Below are 18,433 nucleotides of genomic sequence, written 5' to 3'. Positions count from 1 at the left end.
CCTTCCAACGGGAGGACGGAAAGGGGGAAGCAGAAATTCTAGGCTGGCCCAGGAAGCAGGAATAATAGTACATACCTCGATGCGTTGTTTTGAGGATAAAATGAGAAATTGTGTGTGAAAGCTGTACGAGGTCACGGAAGACAGGAGAGAATATTAAAATGTTATTTCCGTGGTTGACTTTGAGAAGGGATCTTGGTCAGGCTTTCTTCTCTTAAGGGATCGCTACGCTAAGGAAAATGGTGTAACAACACACGTATTTTACCTCCCAGACAAAAATTACATGGTGGAATTGTGCACACTTCTGTCGGTCACGCCTTTAGAAAGATCCTGTGGTCAGAGTGGGCCTGAGTCCTGGGAGACATGATCATTGAGATTGCAGTCTCCCCAGGTACAATATGTTTGGGTGGGAGTTTGTTTTTCAGACCACAGGCAATTGCATCAAATGACTAGTCTCTGGATGGACTTCAAGCCTTGGGAATATCTGTGATTGTGTTTGGGGCAGATTCCAGGCCTGGCTGGGCTGCAAAGTCAGGGGATGCCCTGCCGGCTCCTGCTTAGTTGGCATCCAAAGGGGAGGAAGCTTGTCATTAAACTCATGGGCAAGAAACAGCAACTTCATCGCATTCTGTCTGCAATTGTGGTCCCAAGTATTTTTCCCTTCCATTCCTTCGGAGGTCTGTTTCCACACATTCTCAGCTCTTTTCCTGGTCAAAGCACCTCCTCACCTTCTCCCCCTACCCATCCCCGTGCAATCGGCAATCCCAGCTCTCCTCTTTGTCTCCAGATGGTCATTGCTTCAGTGCCCCAAAGGCACATCTCAGGGTCAGTGTTCTGGGGTTTTCTGCCTCTTGCTGGTGACTTTCTAAATCTCAATCACGGAATGGCCACCTTAGTTGCTGCCAAATCTCATGTGACCCAGGACAAATGACCACGTACATTAAATCTTTTATTGTCACTTTTCTGGGGGGGCGGGCGGGGAAATGAAAGAGAAAAAATTTAGACCCTGAGCATCTTTCTGCTATCAGAAAAGCTTACTTTGTATAAGTCATGCTGACGAACAGCCACTCGTTTTAGAGAATAATTAGTGTCTTTTAGTTTTTAAAAATGGACCACCCCCTTACGACCTCATTTAACATTAATTATCTCCTAAGAATCTTATCTCCAGATACAGACACTTTGGGGGTTAGAGCTTCAAAATATGAATTTGAGAGGATACAATTCAGTCCTGACACCATCTGACAATGTAGTAAATTGTGCATTAAAAAGCCATAGGAATTCTAAAGAAATCAAGAGGGAGAAGAATGGTCTTTTGTATTTATCCATACACAATACAATTCTAAGCCTAACTACCAGAGTTAGATCAAATTTGACCGGATAAAGGCACATTCCCCTTGAGCCCCACATCACTTCAGTCACTAGTTGCAAGTTCAGAGACTCCAAACCCTCCCACACTCCTGACTGGCTACAAATCCTGGGGTTCCTACTAGCTATTAAGGATACCAGCCACAAGCTTGGGGGTCCCCAGGTTACCCTCACTTCTTATCAGCTGGCTACAAGTCTGGGAGTTCCCACGACTCCCTCAGGTACGAGAATCCACTAGAATGAATCATAGAACCCAGGAAAGTGCTATACTTATGATGACAGTGTATCATAAAGGATACAAACCCGGCCCAGCCAAATGAAGAGACGCACAGGATGAGGTCTGGAGGCTCCCAGACGAAAAGCTTTCATGTCCTTAGGGATGAGCCACCCACCCAGCGGGTGGGTGTATGATCACCAGTTAGAACGTTGATATATAAAATGTTGAGAAGACCTGGGGAGGGAAAGGAGAAATGGCTGGCAGTGATGTGGTAGGATTTGTGTAAGAGGGCTGCATGCTCATCTTTTATGATAGGAAGTCAAGAAATATTTTATAAACTTGGGAAGTCGTAAAATCGCAGTTTATTTTACTCAGAAATATGGGGAATTCCCTGGTGGTCCAGTGGTTAGGACTCCACCCTTCCACTGCAGGGGGCACGCGTTCCACCCCTGGTCGGGGAACTAAGATCCCACGTGCTGCATGGCGCAGGCCAAAGAAAAGAAAAGAAAAGAAATATAGAGGTAAATACTGGAATAAAGTGCTAGAAGTAGTGTTGCAAGTGTGTACCTCTGGGGGATGGGAAGAGGTGGGGTAGGTAGGGTGATTAATTGGTTGTTGAAATATCTGTTTAGTGCTGTTGAACATCTTGCTTTAGTTCCTTCTTTTTATTTTATTTATTTTTGGCTGTGTTGGGTCTTCGTTGCTGCGCGCGGGCTTTCTCTAGTTGCAGCGAGAGGGGGCTACTCTTCATTGTGGTGCGCGGGCTTCTCATTGCAGTGGCTTCCCTTGTTGTGCAGCATGGGCTCTAGGCACACAGGCTTCAGTAGTTGTGGCATGCGGGCTCAGTAGTTGTGGCTCATGGGCTCCAGAGCACAGGCTCAGTAGTTGTGGTGCACGGGCCTAGCTGCTCCGCATCATGTGGGATCTTCTCGGACCAGGGAACCAACCCACGTCCGCTGCATTGGCAGGCAGATTCCCAACCACTGCGCCACCAGGGAAGCCCCTTTAATTCCTTCTTGTCGCCATCTTGGCCCTTTCTAGTGGTACGAGGGCGCTGGGAGAGCCAAAGAGATAACAGGTTGCCTCAATGATGACTGTCAACAGCCAGATGGAAATGTCATTAGGAAAATGAACTCTGTTATCCTTCATTCCAGGGCCACTTCCATGTATGGCCGCTGATGGGAAGAGCAAGTAAGGCAATGCAGATCAGATCACACTGGCTGATTTGACCTCAACAGTAGCCTGCTTGGCAGGAAGAAACACCAGATATTCAGGGTAATCAAGAAATTCTAGGGCACACAGTTGGGAGAACACTCACATTTATATACAATCCAAAGCTCCACCTCTGTCTCCTTCCTCCTCCGCCCATACTTGGAGGGACGGCTGTACCATCCTCAGGGCAGATGAAAAGAACCACACATACAGACTTCCAGATTAGGTCCATATAACCACCTTTTGCAAATACAGTAAGGGAAGTCGTTTAGGCATACTGGGAAACCTTCCCTTCTGCTTGCACAATTTCCCTTCTGTTGCATTCCTCTTGATTTTTTTTTTTAACAGTTATATTCCAGTCTCTGTCCCTTTTTGATTGGAGTTAAGCAACACTAGATTATTTACTTACATATTGTAAATGACAGCTGGGGTTCTGTTGATATCTTCTCTGCTATCCCTCTATTTTTTTCTTCTTTTCTGAAATTTCTAAGCAAAGACCTGACTTTCCAGTTTCCTATTTCTACTTTAAATAAAATTTGATTTTTCTATAAATTTTGTTTATTTTTTGAAATAATCCCCTCACTTATTTTGTATAAGTAAAAGCATTATTATTAATATTTTAAAATGTCAAAGTAAAAAAAAAAATCTGTTCACCCACTACTCAGCTTAAGAAAATATTAGAAATAATAGTTGAAGTCCCCTGTGTCCTCCAGGTCTGTTGCCCTGCATTCCCATATATAACTACTCTCCTAAATTTGGAGCTTATTATTCCTTGGCATGGCCTTTAGACATTTACTACGTATGTTTGGACCCATAAACAACATATAATATTGTTTTTGCATACTGCTAAACCTTGTATAAGTCGAGTTAAAATGTATATAATACTACAAATAAACAAATTAAAAACTCCTTTGACCCTCTAGCCCTTTCAAGTAAATCTCTTTTTTTTTTTAACAGTTGAACTTCTGTAAAGAGAAGTCTCATCTTGCTTGTTTCCATGCGTCATCTCCCGTCCTCTCCTTACCCTTCTGCAGTCTGGCTTCTGCCTCTGCTGAACCCCATTCCATCTACAGTTACCTTATTGTCCACTTGACAATCTGCACTGTGGGGATTCTGAACAACTTCATATAAAAAGAATTATACAACTTAATTCAGAGGGATAGAACTCTATACGGCATCTTTTTTTTTTTCCCCGGTACGCGGGCCTCCCACTGCTGTGGCCTCTCCCGTTGCGGAGCACAGGCTCCGGACGCGCAGGCTCAGCGGCCATGGCTCACAGGCCTAGCCGCTCTGAGGCATGTGGGATCTTCCCGGACCAGGGCACGAACCCGTGTCCCCTGCATCGGCAGGCGGACTCTCAACCACTGCGCCACCAGGGAAGCCCTCTATACGGCATCTTTAACAACGAAATGCAATGTGCTATAAAAGGGGCGCATTTTACTAAAGGGAAGACCCTCCCAACAAATATTTTTATCTTTTCTATTGATGGATGTATCTGAAAGAAAGAGAGAGGGGGCAAAAAAGGACTTGCCATTCAGCAAGAAGGGAACTGAATAATTAGAGCAAAGGGGAAATTTTGAATCCTCACTCAGCAAATCTGTGTTTTCAGATTTGCCAATCAAGGCCACCATTACTATTTCATGGCACAAAACTTTGGACCCAGCATCCATTTGGAAAAGGGATCAAAGTTCACATTTTCATTCAGACCTCCCTTGTATACACAGTGATAAAAAGATCCCTAACTTAAAAACACCCAGTTCTTTTTCATCCCTATGCTGCCCTAACTATCCCTCTATACCCCTCCCCCCAAAGATGACCTTTGGAGACTAAATATTCAACAAGTGGGACATTAGCTATTCTTCTTTGTCTGAAATATTTTTTTTTCCTTTATTTTATACCTGGAACATCACGAATGTTTTTCTAGTGTTAAATATATGCAGGCCCCTTTAAAAATATTATGAGCATTTATTTTGCAATATTTAAAATATGTTAAAAACTATAAAGGAAAATATGATAAACATCTCTGTATTCACACACAGTTAAAATGATAAAACATTTCAGATATAGTTGGAGCTCTCCTCTCTAATCACAGCCCTCCTCCCTACCAGGTTAAAACCAGACTGAATATGGTGTTCATTTATCCCTCTAGTCTTTATACTTTTACTATTTCTGTTTGTATCCTTAAGCAAAATATAGTATTATATTGCACATTTAAAATGTTATAAGCATTATCACTCTGTAAGTCTCCTTCTGTAACTTACTTCTTTCACCAAATATTATAAAGTTTTCACCAAATACTTATAAGCTTCATTTATATTTATGTGTATACCTCTAATTCCTTCATTTTTCCTGCTATATAAAAATCTGGCATGAAAATATCCCAATTTATTTATTTATTCTCTTGTTATTGGATTTTTCAAATTTTTTGTTCTTGAAAACACTATTACCATAACTTTCTTTTATATGTCTCCTGTACATATGTGCAGATTTTTTTTCCTAGGACAATGATCTTTGAACTTCTTGTGCACTCATTATCCTAAAATTACCCAAAATTACCCTAAGGTAATTTTGAAAAAATTATGTATCTCTTTCCACATTTTAAGTTGTCATCTAAATTTTTTATCATAAGTTTATTAAAAAATGTTTTTATTCATTTTAAAAAATTTTATTTTATATTGGAGTACAGTTGATTAACAACGTTTTGTTAGTTTCAGGTGTAAAGCAAAGTGATTCAGTTATACATATACATGTATCTATTCTTTTTCAAGTTCTTTTCTCATTTAGGTTATTATAGCATAAGTTTAAATACTAATTTGAGCCATATGAATCTGCCATATTTGTAGGTTGAAAATGGTTGAATATTAACAATTTCATATAGTTCAAACTGATAGTTGCAAAGAATGTCATGTCTGGTTATTATAAATATCATTTAAAAATAAAATTGTTACTTCACTTTTCAACATGTATCCAATGGAATCTAAATATCATAGTAATTTGATACATGCTATTATCCACTTTATTTATTTATTTTTTTAAATTTATTTTTGGCTGCGTTGGGTCTTCGTTGCTGTGTTCGGGCTTTCTCTAGTTGCGGCGAGCGGGGGCTGCTCTTTGTTGCGGTGCACGTGGGGTTCTCACTGCGGTGGCTTTTCTTGTTGTGGAGTACAGGCTCCAGGCGCACGGGCTTCAGTAGTTGTGGTGCACGGGCGTAGTTGCTCCGTGGCATGTGGGATCTTCCCGGACCAGGGCAAGAACCCGTGTCCCCTGCATTGACAGGCGGATTCTTAACCACTGAGCCACTAGGGAAGCCCTCCACTTTAAAATTACTCAAATAAACTCTTCCTTGACAGACCAAAATTTTATCTAGTTATGTTTCTCATTTATCTTATATTTCCATTCCATTTAGTTAATAAAATCTCTGTTAACATATTTTTTATTTGACGTCTTCTACTGCTCTCCCAACCATATTTTTCCACAATAAAAATATGTGTACAAATTGAAATACTCATGTTTCAAAACTTTTTATGAAAGTAAGGCTCTAAGAGTTAAAATTTTCTTCTGCTTTAAGTTATGACAGTAATTATTAGTATATACTTAACCAAAGCAACATAAATATAAGAGATTTTTATAAATAATTATTATATATAAAAAGTGAAATTTGATTGCAAAGGCAGTTCAATAAGGTCGATGGCGCTTAATTTGTTAGCGGTTAGCCATGGATGAATGTTACTTATTACCTGGTGGAGGCAAGATTCAGCATCAATTCTATCCTCATTTTCTGTTATAGATGTAGGCTCTGAGCAACTTTGCTGAGGTAAATAGATAGGAATAGAAGATTTTTAAGAGCAGAGTTTCTTACTTCAATGAACTTTCCCAAGTTGCACCAAATTCACTAAAAATCGCATAATGATCTATCATAGAAAATTGTTTTGGATGTTGTATCATTTGGCAGCCTGATTTGGTTCTCACTCAATTTCACTGACAGCAAAGAACTGGAAAGCACCTGGCTCAGAAAAGCATTTGCTGCTCAGACTTTTAGGGTCATTTTCCTGTTCAACTTTCAAGAATTCCACCAAAAAGTCTTTATTAGGATTTTCAAATGATAATTAAATACCTCTTTCACCATAGAAGCATCTCTTAAGACTCAATATACTCAGAAAGACTTGGGAAAATGAAAATATTGTTAATTGTAATACATCTTACAATTTCAATACATCTGTTACAATGGACGGTTATTTTCTGTTATCATGAGATTCAACTATACATGTGTCAAAATATTGAAGCTACAAATTTAGCACAGTTGGCTTATGGGAAACATCCTCTATATAACCTAATTGGCAAAGTCAGTATTTATTGTCAAAGTAATCATCCAAATAAGACTTATTTTGTATGAAAAAAAGTCTGATTTCACTTTCCAGTTTGAAGAGCTATGTTAATTTATATCCCTGTAACAACCATCTCACTTCTGAATTCTTGTAACTCAAGTAACCAAGCTCATATAACTCAAATAAGTTGATCCCATTTCCACACACACCACTTCTAAAAGATGTTAAGTGTAGTGCCCTGGACTTAACATTTATCACGTGTGGTAGGTCAGATTATTTGTGCACAATTATTAATTCCCTTCCCATCTTTGCAATCCTTCCCTGCAGACAGAGTACAATTCCCACCCTGTTGACTTTGGACTTGGCCACGGGACTTGCTTTGGCTAGTGGAAGCGGGGAGATGAGGTACGCTGTACCTGAGCAGAAGCTCTAGAGGTGCTGCGAGGTCCCACCAGCACTCTTGCTCCTGCTCTCCGCCTTGGGAACAGCGTGTCCTGAGAGCGTCCTCTTCCTCAGTCTGGGTCTCGGAATGAGAGAGCAAGTGAAGCAGACCCACAGTTCAGAAATGAGAAGAGTGTGGAGCTGCCCACAATCTACCCACAGCCGGGAGCAGAGTTGGAAAACCGCAGACTCCCAGCCGACTTGCAGCTCTGGAGTAAATATTTGCTGTTGCAAGCTGAACCTGGCGAAAGCTGACCAACGCTCTCTTCTAATGGCAACATCCTATACTCTGAGCGAATCAAGCTGAATTTTGGTTGCTGAATTTTTAGCAACCAAAACTTGTTTACAAATAAAACAGTGTTCCCAAGTTAAAGCCTGGAGACAAGCGATGCCTGCTTTTAGTAGCAGTGACCAGTCCTTGTAGCTGCTCTATCCATAGAAATACTTACACACCCTGCCCAAATAGACACAAATAGACTCGAATAAAAGTATCTAAAGTTTAAGAAAAACTATTCACCAATTGCATTCCTAGGCATGTTTTATGCATGTCACCCTCTCAACAGTAATACCATTCTCTTTGCTACAATATCAGCCATAAAAATATGAATTGGGAGGGATGGGATTCATTAGTCTAAAGTTTATTTTTTACCTACTGCAATTTTAAAAGGGTTTTTAAATTTTAACATAGTCTAATTTATAAGGAGTTGCAAAAAGAGTACAGAGAGTTCCCATTCTGCAGACTGCCCCACCACAGCATTCCATACAGACACAGCATGCTATTAAAAGCAGGAAACTGACATTGGTACAATCCTAACAACTCAACTACAGACTTTATTTGGTTTTAATGATTTTTACATGCAGTGTGTGTGTGTGTGTGTTGTGTGTATGCGGGTGTGGGTGTAGTTCCATGAAACGTTATCACGTGGATAGATTAGTATGTCCATCACTACAGTTAGGATATAAAACTGCTCAGTCACCTTTTTATAGTCACATTCTCCCCCAACCCTGACCCCTGGCATCTACTGGTCTGTTCCACCTCCCTCTAGTTTTTTTCACTTGCAGAATGTTATATAAATGGAATGCCGTACGTAACATTTTGTGATTGGCTTTTTACTCTCCGCATAATGCCCTTAAGATCCATCCAAGTACGTTCTTTTTCTTTCTTTCTTCTTTCTTGTTTTATACTGCTGAGTAGTATTCCAACTGCGTGGATAAAGTGCAGCTTCTTTACCACTCACCCGCTGAAGGGCACGTGGATTGTTTCTAGCTTGGAGCTATTGTAAATAAAATTCCTCTGAACATTCACATATAGGTTTTTGTGTGAACATGAGTTTTCATTTCTCTAGCATAAATTCCCAGGTGTGTGATGCTGGGTTTTATGGTAAATGTATGTTTGACTCTATAAGAAACCACCGAACTATTTTTCAGAGTGTTTGCGCTATTTTATATTCCCACCAGCAATGAATGAGAGACGCGGTTGCTACACGTCCTCATCAGTACTTTGTCAGTATTTTCTGGTAGATAAATTTGCACGTATCAATTGAATTCCCATTTCAATTGATGAGAATCGGGAAAAACTGAATGACTCGTGGATTAAAAAATCAGAAATAACTTTATTAATTTGTTACATATTATGATCAAACTTTTGTTATGTGTTTAACATATTTAGTGAAAGAAAAATGCCTCTACTGCTAAAAACTAATTAGTTTAGCAGCTGCCAGTAGGCACTGGTTAGTCCATGTAATCTTTCTTGCGTAGCAAGTTTCCATCTAAGCCTGGGTCTACTTCTAGGCTCTTCATTTTACGCTACTCATCTATTTTTCTATCTTCATGCCAATAGCTAACGGTTACGTCAGTTACTATCACTTAGTGAGTCTTATTCTGATAAGACTCATTTCCCCCCTCTCCTCAGAAGTGTCTTATCTATTCTCGGCTCCTTGCAAAAGTTTGAACTTTAGATTTAGCTTGTCAAATAAAAATTCTGTTGGGATTTTCATTGGAATTGAAATGAATTTATAGATTAATTTGAGAGGAATGCATATCTTTACAATGTTTAGTCTTCCTACCCATGACCTTGGTATAATCTTTCCAGTTATTAGCTTATTTTTGTTGTCGCTGCACTTTAGTCTCCAGTATTCCTGAATTATCTCAGGATTTTTCTCAACGATTTGAACACTTTATCATTCATTGGTGATTCTGACTACCTTCCACTGCTGCCTGGCACATTTTTATTCAGCCTTGAAGTCTCAGCTCAAATGCCACCTCCTGGGTGAAGCCTTCCCCATTGTTCCTGACACTAAGAGTATTTTGCACATAATTGCAAGAGCAAATATTTCTTGATTGTTGATGATATGCCAGGGCACTGGTAAGCATTTTCTGAGCATTAACTCATATAATCTTCAAAGCAACCTTCTCAAATCAAAGTTGGTGTTATTTGTGAAAAAATAAGCTCAGAGAGGGCAACTTGACAAGGCACACAGCCAGGATGAGATTAGGGGCAGGACATGCATCCAGGCGGTCCAGTTCTAGAGTCCACGCTCTAACCACGTATACCCCCTGTAAAGTGAAATCGAGTCCCCTTAAAACCGAGTTCCCCTGCTGAGTTTATGATTAACCTCTCTATCCAAAACTTTATTCTCTTTCTTGTCCTGCCCCTGTTCCCCTTAGGATTGAGGAGGATCAAAGAAAAGGGGGATTGAAACCGAGCAGGACCCTGTGGGGTCCTCCTGGGTAAAAAAGCCCCTCCATACCCATTTCTTTTTTGTAGAAAAAGGCTTTGGTCTCCTAGGTCTTCCCTGAATTCCAAAGAGCAGACTCAAGCAGTTATTAATTAGGGAAGTGAGGGAACGCAGGAACAGAGGAAAAGCAATCAAGAAACAATAGGTCAGCAATAAAACAGGGTACTAGTTCCTCCTCGAGGGATATATATACAATCTGACACACATCTTTGAATTGTTCTGCAAGAACTAAGACCTCTCCCCCCCGCCCCCACCCAGGTGGAGGATGGGGTACATGTTGACCACAAGCACATAGACCCCAGACTAGTTGGAACCAGAAGGTTGACGATCAAGAGTCGCAAGACACCACCTTGTTACCCCACCAACAACAACCAATCAGAAGAAAGTCATGTCCCCTGCAACCCTCATCCCAAATGTTGCCTTTAAAAACTCTTCCCCAGGCTTCCCTGGTGGCGCAGTGGTTGAGAGTCCGCCTGCCGATGCAGGGGACACGGGTTCGTGCCCCGGTCCGGGAAGATCCCACATGCCACGGAGCTGCTAGGCCCGTGAGCCATGGCTACTGAGCCTGCGCGTCCGGAGCCTGCGCTCCGCAATGGGAGAGGCCACAACAGTGAGAGGCCCGCAAAGAAAAAAAAAAAACTCTTCCCTGAAAGCCATTGGGGAGTCTGGGTCTTTTTGAGCATGAGCTGCCTATTCTCCTTGCTTGGCACCTGCAATAAACACCACACTTCACCACAGCCTAGTGTCAGTAGACTGGCTTTGCTGAGTGTTGGGCTAACGGACCCAAGTGCGGTTGGGTAATAAAAGCAGTTGTATTACTGTAAGGAACTGGTTTACTTAGAGGAAATACAATTATTTTTAAGGCAGGACGAGAAACATTTTAAACATAAAATTCTCTCTCTGCCTGTTTGAGCCACTACTTTCGTCCCTTTAATGTGCATTGTGCATCTGCATTATACATTAACTAGACCCCCTTAGAAGACACAGGAATGCCTACTCGCCAAAAAAAAAGGGGGGGGTATTTTCTCCTGGCGCCAGCAAGGTAACTCCTCAGGAGATAACATTCCTCTTTCAACCCTGTAAGGGGTCACAGTAACCCACTACTTGCCTTGTTGGACTACGTAAACCGTCAACATGTTACTTTGATGTATAACCCTTTGTCTCAAAAACTTAAGTGCCTGGACCTCTAACAGGAAAAGCAGTCCTCAGAGCTTTCTGAAAGACTATTTCCTGGGTTTTAATCCTCAGGTTGGCTGTAATAAAAATTTCCATTTCTTTCTTAGATTGACTATTGATTGATTTTTTTCATTGACAACTTGCATTCACTCACGCATCCCAGAGAAAAAGTTTTGAGTGCACATATCAGATCAGGCACTGTAAAAGGTGCTGGTTGGACATATGGTGATGAATAAAACAAACGTTAAATAAAAATCACACCAATGGGGCTTCCCTGGTGGCGCACTGGTTGAGAATCTGCCTGCCAGTGCAGGGGACACGGGTTCAAGCCCTGGTCCGGGAAGATCCCACATGCCGCGGAGCAACTGGGCCAGTGAGCCACAACTACTGAGCCTGCGCGTCTGGAGCCTGTGCTCCGCAACAAGAGAGGCCACGATAGTGAGAGGCCTGCACACCGTGATGAAGAGTGGCCCCCGCTCGCCACAACTAGAGAAAGTCCTCGCACAGAAACGAAGACCCAACACAGCCATAAATAAATAAATAAAAATTTAAAAATCACACCAATAATTAAACAGGTACAAACAGTGCTAAGTGCCCTGGGATGGGGGGAGGCAGGGAAACCCAGGTTTAGATGAATGAGAATTACAAAGGGGGAGGACAGAAGAAAGATACAGGAAGTGTTTGGGGGAATACCTGTCCTTAGGTGGAGGTCACAGGAGGAGACTCGTGAATTTGATTTAGGATGTGTTGAGTTTTAGGGCCTGAGGCACATCCAGGCTGGAAAAAGTTGGAAATATGGAGAATCTGGGACTCTGGCACCAGGGCTGGGTTGAAGACAGAGGATACTAATCACTAAGGAACAGGCTGTGGTTAAACCACAAACAGAGGTAGGCCTCCCCCAAAGAAAGCTACAGAATGTGAAGCCCGGCAGGCAGAGGAGGAGAAGGGAGGAAAGAAGAAAGTGATAGGGGTGGTGGTGCCTGCAACCTTGTACCTCCAGCGCACAAAACAGGGCTTAGCACAGAATAGGTGCCCAGTACTTGTCCGCAGGAGGCGGGCCGAGTGAATGGACGACCCTCTCAGGGCAGCCTTGGTTAAGTCCCTTCCCCTTGGGACCCTCGTTTCCCCTGTAGAATGGCAGTAGCTGCCGCTGTCAGGCGGGCTCAGTCCGCCTTCCGCGCACGCAGGGCCAGCTGGGCGTCGGCGGGCTGCGCCAGTGTCCGCTGGAGGGCGAAAGCACGCCGGGCTGCGGAGGACGGTGGCCTCACCTCCTCCGCGATCGCTGGAGAGTGCCCGGGATGCGCTGGGTGGGAGACGGCGCGCTGGGGACGAGTCCTGTGCCCAGAGCAGCGCGGACACTGCAGGGAAGCTGAGAGTGAAGGGGGGGGGGGGCGGGAGGGGAGACCCGCGGAGCAGACGGCCATGGGCGCGCGGTGGGTCGCTGCGGGAGACCCCTCCAGGGTGAGAGTGGGAGGGGCAGGAGTAACCAGGTGAAAAGGAGGGAGAGGTTGGGGAGACGGATCCGAAAGACTCAGAAACCGCTAGGGACTTTCACCTGGGACCCCGGCAGGGCCCAGGAAGGGCAGGTGCGGATGCAGAGGGGGCGCCGTACGCCTAAGCCCGCAGACTGAATGACCAATCACTCCCGCTTGGCCGTCCGCGGGAGCCTGTCTAGGGCACCGCAGGAAAGTCTCGGAGAGCCAGGAGGTGCCAGGGCCCAGACCACTCCTGGAGGGCCCGCCAGAAGCGCTGGAGTCCGTGGGCGCCGCCCGCCTCCGCCCAGAGGCAGAGTTGGGGGCAGGCTTGTCCCACCGACCCCGCGGGATTGGCCCCGCCCCGGGGCCGCGGGGAGGCCCCACCATAGGAGGCGGAGTTCCCGCCGCCCCCTCCAACCCCCTGGACTGCGGCCCCTTCTTAAGCCCGTGAAGCTACTGGCTGCCCCTCTCTCGCCTCTCCCGCCAGACTCCCTCTCCGCGATGGCCTCCGCACTGAGCTATGTCTCCAAGTTCAAGTCCTTCGTGATCTTGTTCGTCACCCCGATTCTGCTGCTGCCACTCATCATTCTGATGCCCGCCAAGGTCAGTTGCGTCTCTGGGCAGCCCCTTGGATTCTGGGCGCCGGGTGCCCAGCAGCAGGCACCGAACCCGGGAGCATTAGGTGGAGCGCACGGATTCCCGGGGGCGGGCACGGCTCCCCTGGGGCACGGAGGCTCAGGAGCTCCGGGTGCTATGGGAGGTGCCCTGCAAGGAATTCTGACAGGCATGGATCTTGGGGTTCACAGATCCCAGGGCGCAAGAACTGTTTTGGCAAGCACAGAAACCCAGAAGTTAGCACCGATCTTGGCCACACAGCCCCTCTATAGGCTCAGAATCTCCCCAGAGTGCATAACCCGGTCCCCAGGCCCCCCAAATGCCACCTGTACCAAGAGGGAGCCTGGGGGCTTGTCTTTCCCTTCTTTCTCCTGTCTCTTCCCTTGGGGAATGGGGACTTCCCAGCTGTAGGTGGCTTCCGAGGCCAGTCGGGGACCTACACGGAAAGATCATCACCTAAGTGAACCCTGAGTGCCATCTTTGTCCCTCTCTGGCCCTCCTTTGAGCCTCGGTTTCCCTGTCTATGATCCACATTTCTTTCCAGCTCTGAAACCTGGGCAGCCACAGCTGAGTCAGAAACCTGCTCCCAGCTGAAAGGCAGGTCAGGTCTGCCTGCTTTTGCTCACTGCCCGCTGGAGGCGGCAGGAGGTGGGACACGGTCCCAGAGCTCACGCCTTGGGTGGCACGACGCAGGGTCTCTGGGAAGCCGTGTCCCAAGCCCTGGCCTCCTGGTGCTCCCAGGAGGGAAGCGGAGAATGAATGGCCTTGGCCACAGGGTGGGGGCGGTGCGGGGAGCCTGGGCCCGGGCCCTGCTGGGCAGTGCGAGGCCTGTTTGGCAGAGGCCCGAGCCCTTTGAAGGCTTTTGGCTGCTGCCTGCTCCTTCCTCATTCCCTCTTTCCACCTTTCACTCTCAGCCCAGACAGGAAACCTCAGCTCCCCCCAGCCCAAGCAGGTTTGGGAAACAGAGGAGCTCTTTAGGGGATGTTCTGAGGGCAGTCCTAGAGGAATGGGGTTGTACTGGGATATCGGGAAGCCAATCTTTGAGAGAACTGGACTTCCACCTTTCACCCATCCTTGTGATTTTATTATTTATTTATTTTACTTTTGGCTTTGTTGGGTCTTTGTTGCTGCACGCGGGCTTTCTCTAGTTGCGGCGGGTGGGGGCTACTCTTTGTTGCCGTGGCGGGCTTCTCATTGCAGTGGCTTCTCTTGCTGCGGAGCACGGGCTCTAGGCACGCGGGCTTCAGTAGCTGTGGTTTGTGGGCTCTAGAGCGCAGGCTCAGTAGTTGTGGTGCACGGGCTTAGTTGCTCCGCGGCATGTGGGATCTTCCCGGACCAGGGCTCGAACCTGTGTCCCCTGCGCTGGCAGATGGATTCTTAACCACTGCGCCACCAGGGAAGCCCCATCCTTGTGATTTTAGCCAAGCCCCTGCGTCCTCTGGGCCTTGGTGTTCTTGTCTGTACGATGGGGCAAGGTGGTTTGGTTGTTGACATTTTATGGCTTTTGGTGCCAAAAGAGATTATGCTGGTTCCTAGGATGGGGGAGGGGGAGGCTGGGAGGAGCCCTTGGGTGGGCTGAACACAGACCCTGGATGGGCCAAGGACAGCAGATCCAACTAGAGTGGTTCTTTAGTTTCCACACCAACTGTGATCGGCCATATTTCCTCTGTAGAAAAAGATTTGGGACTGTTATCATCTGTGGGAGGGAGCCAGGCAGGAGAGCTGTGATTTTAGTTCTGCTGGTGGGGAGTGAGGTTCCCTGGACATCAATTATGGTAGCTTTGCTGATCTTCCTGCTCCAGAAGAGTATGACCGAGACCCCACCACCACCCCTGCCCATCCCATCCCCCCACACACAGGTGGCCCTGAGCTGGGACCCTCAATTCAGGCTGTGAATGCATGTCATTGACCTGCCCCGGGAGTGGGAATCAGGTGAGGGAAGAGGAGGTATCAGTAAAGGTCGTTCCAGGGGCTGACTTCATGTGATTTCTCTCCCAGTGGTGCAGGTGACTGGGAGCCAGAACCCTGTCTGCTTGTTTTCTCCCTGTGTGCTTCTGTTTTGGTCACTCTGAAGAGCTCCCCGTCCCCACCCACGGCCACAAAGTTTGCAGGGAAACCCAGGGCAGGGGGCAGAGCAGCGGGGAAGCTGGCGAGAACTTGGCAGCCTGGGCGGCACCGTCCAAGCGGGGCGGTGACTCCCAGGGCATGTCACCCTCTGCCAGTGCCCGGGCCCCTCTCCTGCAGGCTTTCTTCTTTTCCTCTTCTCCTGCACCTTGCTTCCTTCCTGTCTTCATCTCTGCTCCACTTTTCTGCCTGTTCTCTGGGTTCTTTCTTTAATAAAAATAGCTTTTTATTAAATAAAAAAGTAGATTCATTGTGTTATTAAAGTTATGTATTTTTAAAATTTATTTATTTATTTTTTTGCGGTACGCGGGCCTCTCACTGTTGTGGCCTCTCCTGTTGCGGAGCACAGGCTCCAGACGCGCAGGCTCAGTGGCCATGGCTCATGGGCCCAGCCGCTCCGCGGCATGTGGGATCTTCCCGGACCGGGGCACGAACCCGCGTCCCCTGCATCGGCAGGTGGACTCTCAACCACTGCGCCACCAGGGAAGCCCTATATATTATTTTTAAAGTCTGTGAAGTATAAAGTAAAAATGAAAAGACTTTCAAATCCCATAAGACACATACACAGTATGTTCTCTTAGCTACAATTTTCCATTAAGCACTATGTCATGGACACCCTTATTTGTTAATAATTAGGTAAATAATGAGCCATGGTTTTCTTCAGTTGTGCACTTAACGTATTTTTTGAGCCCCACTATGTGCTCTCCACTGTGCTGGGTGTGGACTTTTAAATCCCACTGTCCACTGTGAGCTCAGCTTGCAGTGCTCCTCCAGCCACATTCTCAGCTGCAGGGAAGGCTCTGAACTGACCAAGAACTGGGCTCCCATCTGCAGGTAGAATCCATCTCATTCTGCACGGTGACCAACCCCTCCTCAGGCTTCCCCAAGGTCACCTGTCCTATTCTGCTCTCTCCACAACACTCTGGGAGCATTCTAGACGAGGGAGGGTCAAGTTTGCTGACTGGTAGTATTCAGGAATGGGGCACCCTCCTGGGCCTCCTGATAGGAGCATGGAAGTGAGAGGGCAGTTAGCCTGTGTCTTTTCTGTTGGTTACTTCTGGCGCCTCTAGGAACTGTCCCGGGAAAACTGGTTACACATGTCACCTGCCGCTTCTAAGTTCAGATAATAAAAAAATCACTTTCTGTGTGCCATATGTTAAGAATGGGTACTTTTAAATCCTCAATTTACAGGTGAGGACATGAAACAAGCAGGGAGAGGGGCCAGGGTTGGGAGTGGGAGGAATATTTTATCAAAGACATTGTTGGGAATTGTTCTCACATGATGATAAGGAGAGAGGGCTTCCCTGGTGGCACAGTGGTTGAGAGTCCGCCTGCCGATGCAGGGGACGCGGGTTCGTGCCCCGGTCCGGGAAGATCCCACATGCCGTGGAGCGGCTGGGCCCGTGAGCCATGGCCACTGAGCCTGCGCGTCTGGAGCCTGTGCTCCACAACAGGAGAGGCCACAACAGTGAGAGAACCGCATACCGCAAAAAAAAAAAAAAACACACACAAAAAAGACATTGTTGGGAATTGTTCTCACATGATGATAAGAAGAAGGAGAGTGAGTTTTAGACAGTATTACCATTTTAAAATTCTCTACAGCACACCCTCTTATTGCCCCCTCCCTGCAGCGGACCATTCCTACCTCTCTCTCCCTTGACACCAAGGCCCAGAGAAGGCGTAACTGAAGGCCACACAATGGCAGACAGCAGACGCTGATCAGGTCTGCCCGGTGTCAAAGCCTGGTCTTCTAACCACGTTGCTATCCTGCCTTGAGCCCAGAGGCTTCAACCAGCATTGATTCTCCCCTCCTTCCGAACAAAGGCACATCTGAAAAAGTTTGGAGACATTTTTTGTTGTCACAACTGGAGAGTGCCACTGGCATCTAGCAGGGTGGAGGCCAGAGATACTGCCAAACATCCTACCATGCACAAGACAGGCCCCCACCCCCCCACCAACACAGAACCATCCAACCCAAAATGTCAGTAGTGCCGAGGCTGAGAAACCCTGCATTAGACAGTAGAGAGGTGTCCTGGGGTTCTCATGGGCTGCCAGAGAAAGATTTATTTTTATCACTGAAAACACAATCCAGACAAAGAATGTCTCAGCCTTTGTGTGATGCTCCATGCGTATAATATGTGTTATCTCGGGTGGTGATAAACAGTGATTGTGTGCAGGTACGTTTTCCCAGCAGTGTTGTCACAGCCCGTGCTGTGCTGGTCCGTTTCTCTAATCAGCATCTGCAGTGTCCCTGGGGTTTCAGGCCTGTGCTGGATGCCGAGTGACACGGATTCTGCCCTCCACTGCTCACTCCACTGTTCAGTGTTCAATGGTGGGTGAAATGTAATGCCAACCCAGTGTGCTAATTGCTGCGGGTGGGGGCGTGCCTAGAGGAAGGACACAGACCCAGACTAGGGGCAGCAGTGAACTGAGCCCCAAGCACTCACTCCAGGCCAAAGGAATGATGTCATGTGTGAGAGCAGCTGTGGGAGGCGGAGCATCTGCCTCAGTTTCCCACCAGTGCCCTGGGGTCTCAGGAACTCGGGGTGGGAATGGGCATGGGAGATGTGGCTGGAGGGCCCTGCAGGGCCTGCTCCATCACAGAGGGTCTCCAAGACATGCTAAGGCATTTGGCTTTTGTCCTGAAGGCTAAGGAAGGCTTTTAAACAAGGGAGTGATATGATCCGGTTTGTAAAAAGAGAAAGAGGGAGCAGCAGTGTGGAGTGATGCAAGTAGAAAGATCGTATT

General features: G+C 46.3%; 2 protein-coding genes across 2 annotated transcripts in view; one reads left to right on the top strand and one right to left on the bottom strand.

The window, feature by feature from the left end:
• Window positions 1–1,095: 1,095 nt before the first annotated feature.
• C20H17orf100 (chromosome 20 C17orf100 homolog) overlaps window positions 1,096–18,433 on the bottom strand; it is a 64,427-nt gene continuing 47,089 nt past the window's right edge. The window contains exon 3 of the mRNA XM_060133796.1: window positions 1,096–1,813. The gene's annotated coding sequence lies outside the window, so the exon portion shown is untranslated. The remainder of the gene's footprint in view (window positions 1,814–18,433) is intronic.
• The window catches only part of SLC13A5 (solute carrier family 13 member 5), a 23,263-nt gene continuing 18,229 nt past the window's right edge, over window positions 13,400–18,433 (top strand). Inside the window, exon 1 of the mRNA XM_060133778.1 lies at window positions 13,400–13,549. Coding sequence (XP_059989761.1) covers window positions 13,448–13,549 — 102 coding nt within the window. The 5' untranslated portion in view covers window positions 13,400–13,447. The remainder of the gene's footprint in view (window positions 13,550–18,433) is intronic.

This window comes from Lagenorhynchus albirostris, chromosome 20 (genome assembly GCF_949774975.1).
Source record: "Lagenorhynchus albirostris chromosome 20, mLagAlb1.1, whole genome shotgun sequence".
NCBI classification, from domain to species: domain Eukaryota; kingdom Metazoa; phylum Chordata; class Mammalia; order Artiodactyla; family Delphinidae; genus Lagenorhynchus; species Lagenorhynchus albirostris.
This window is presented reverse-complemented; position numbering and strand designations above follow the sequence as displayed.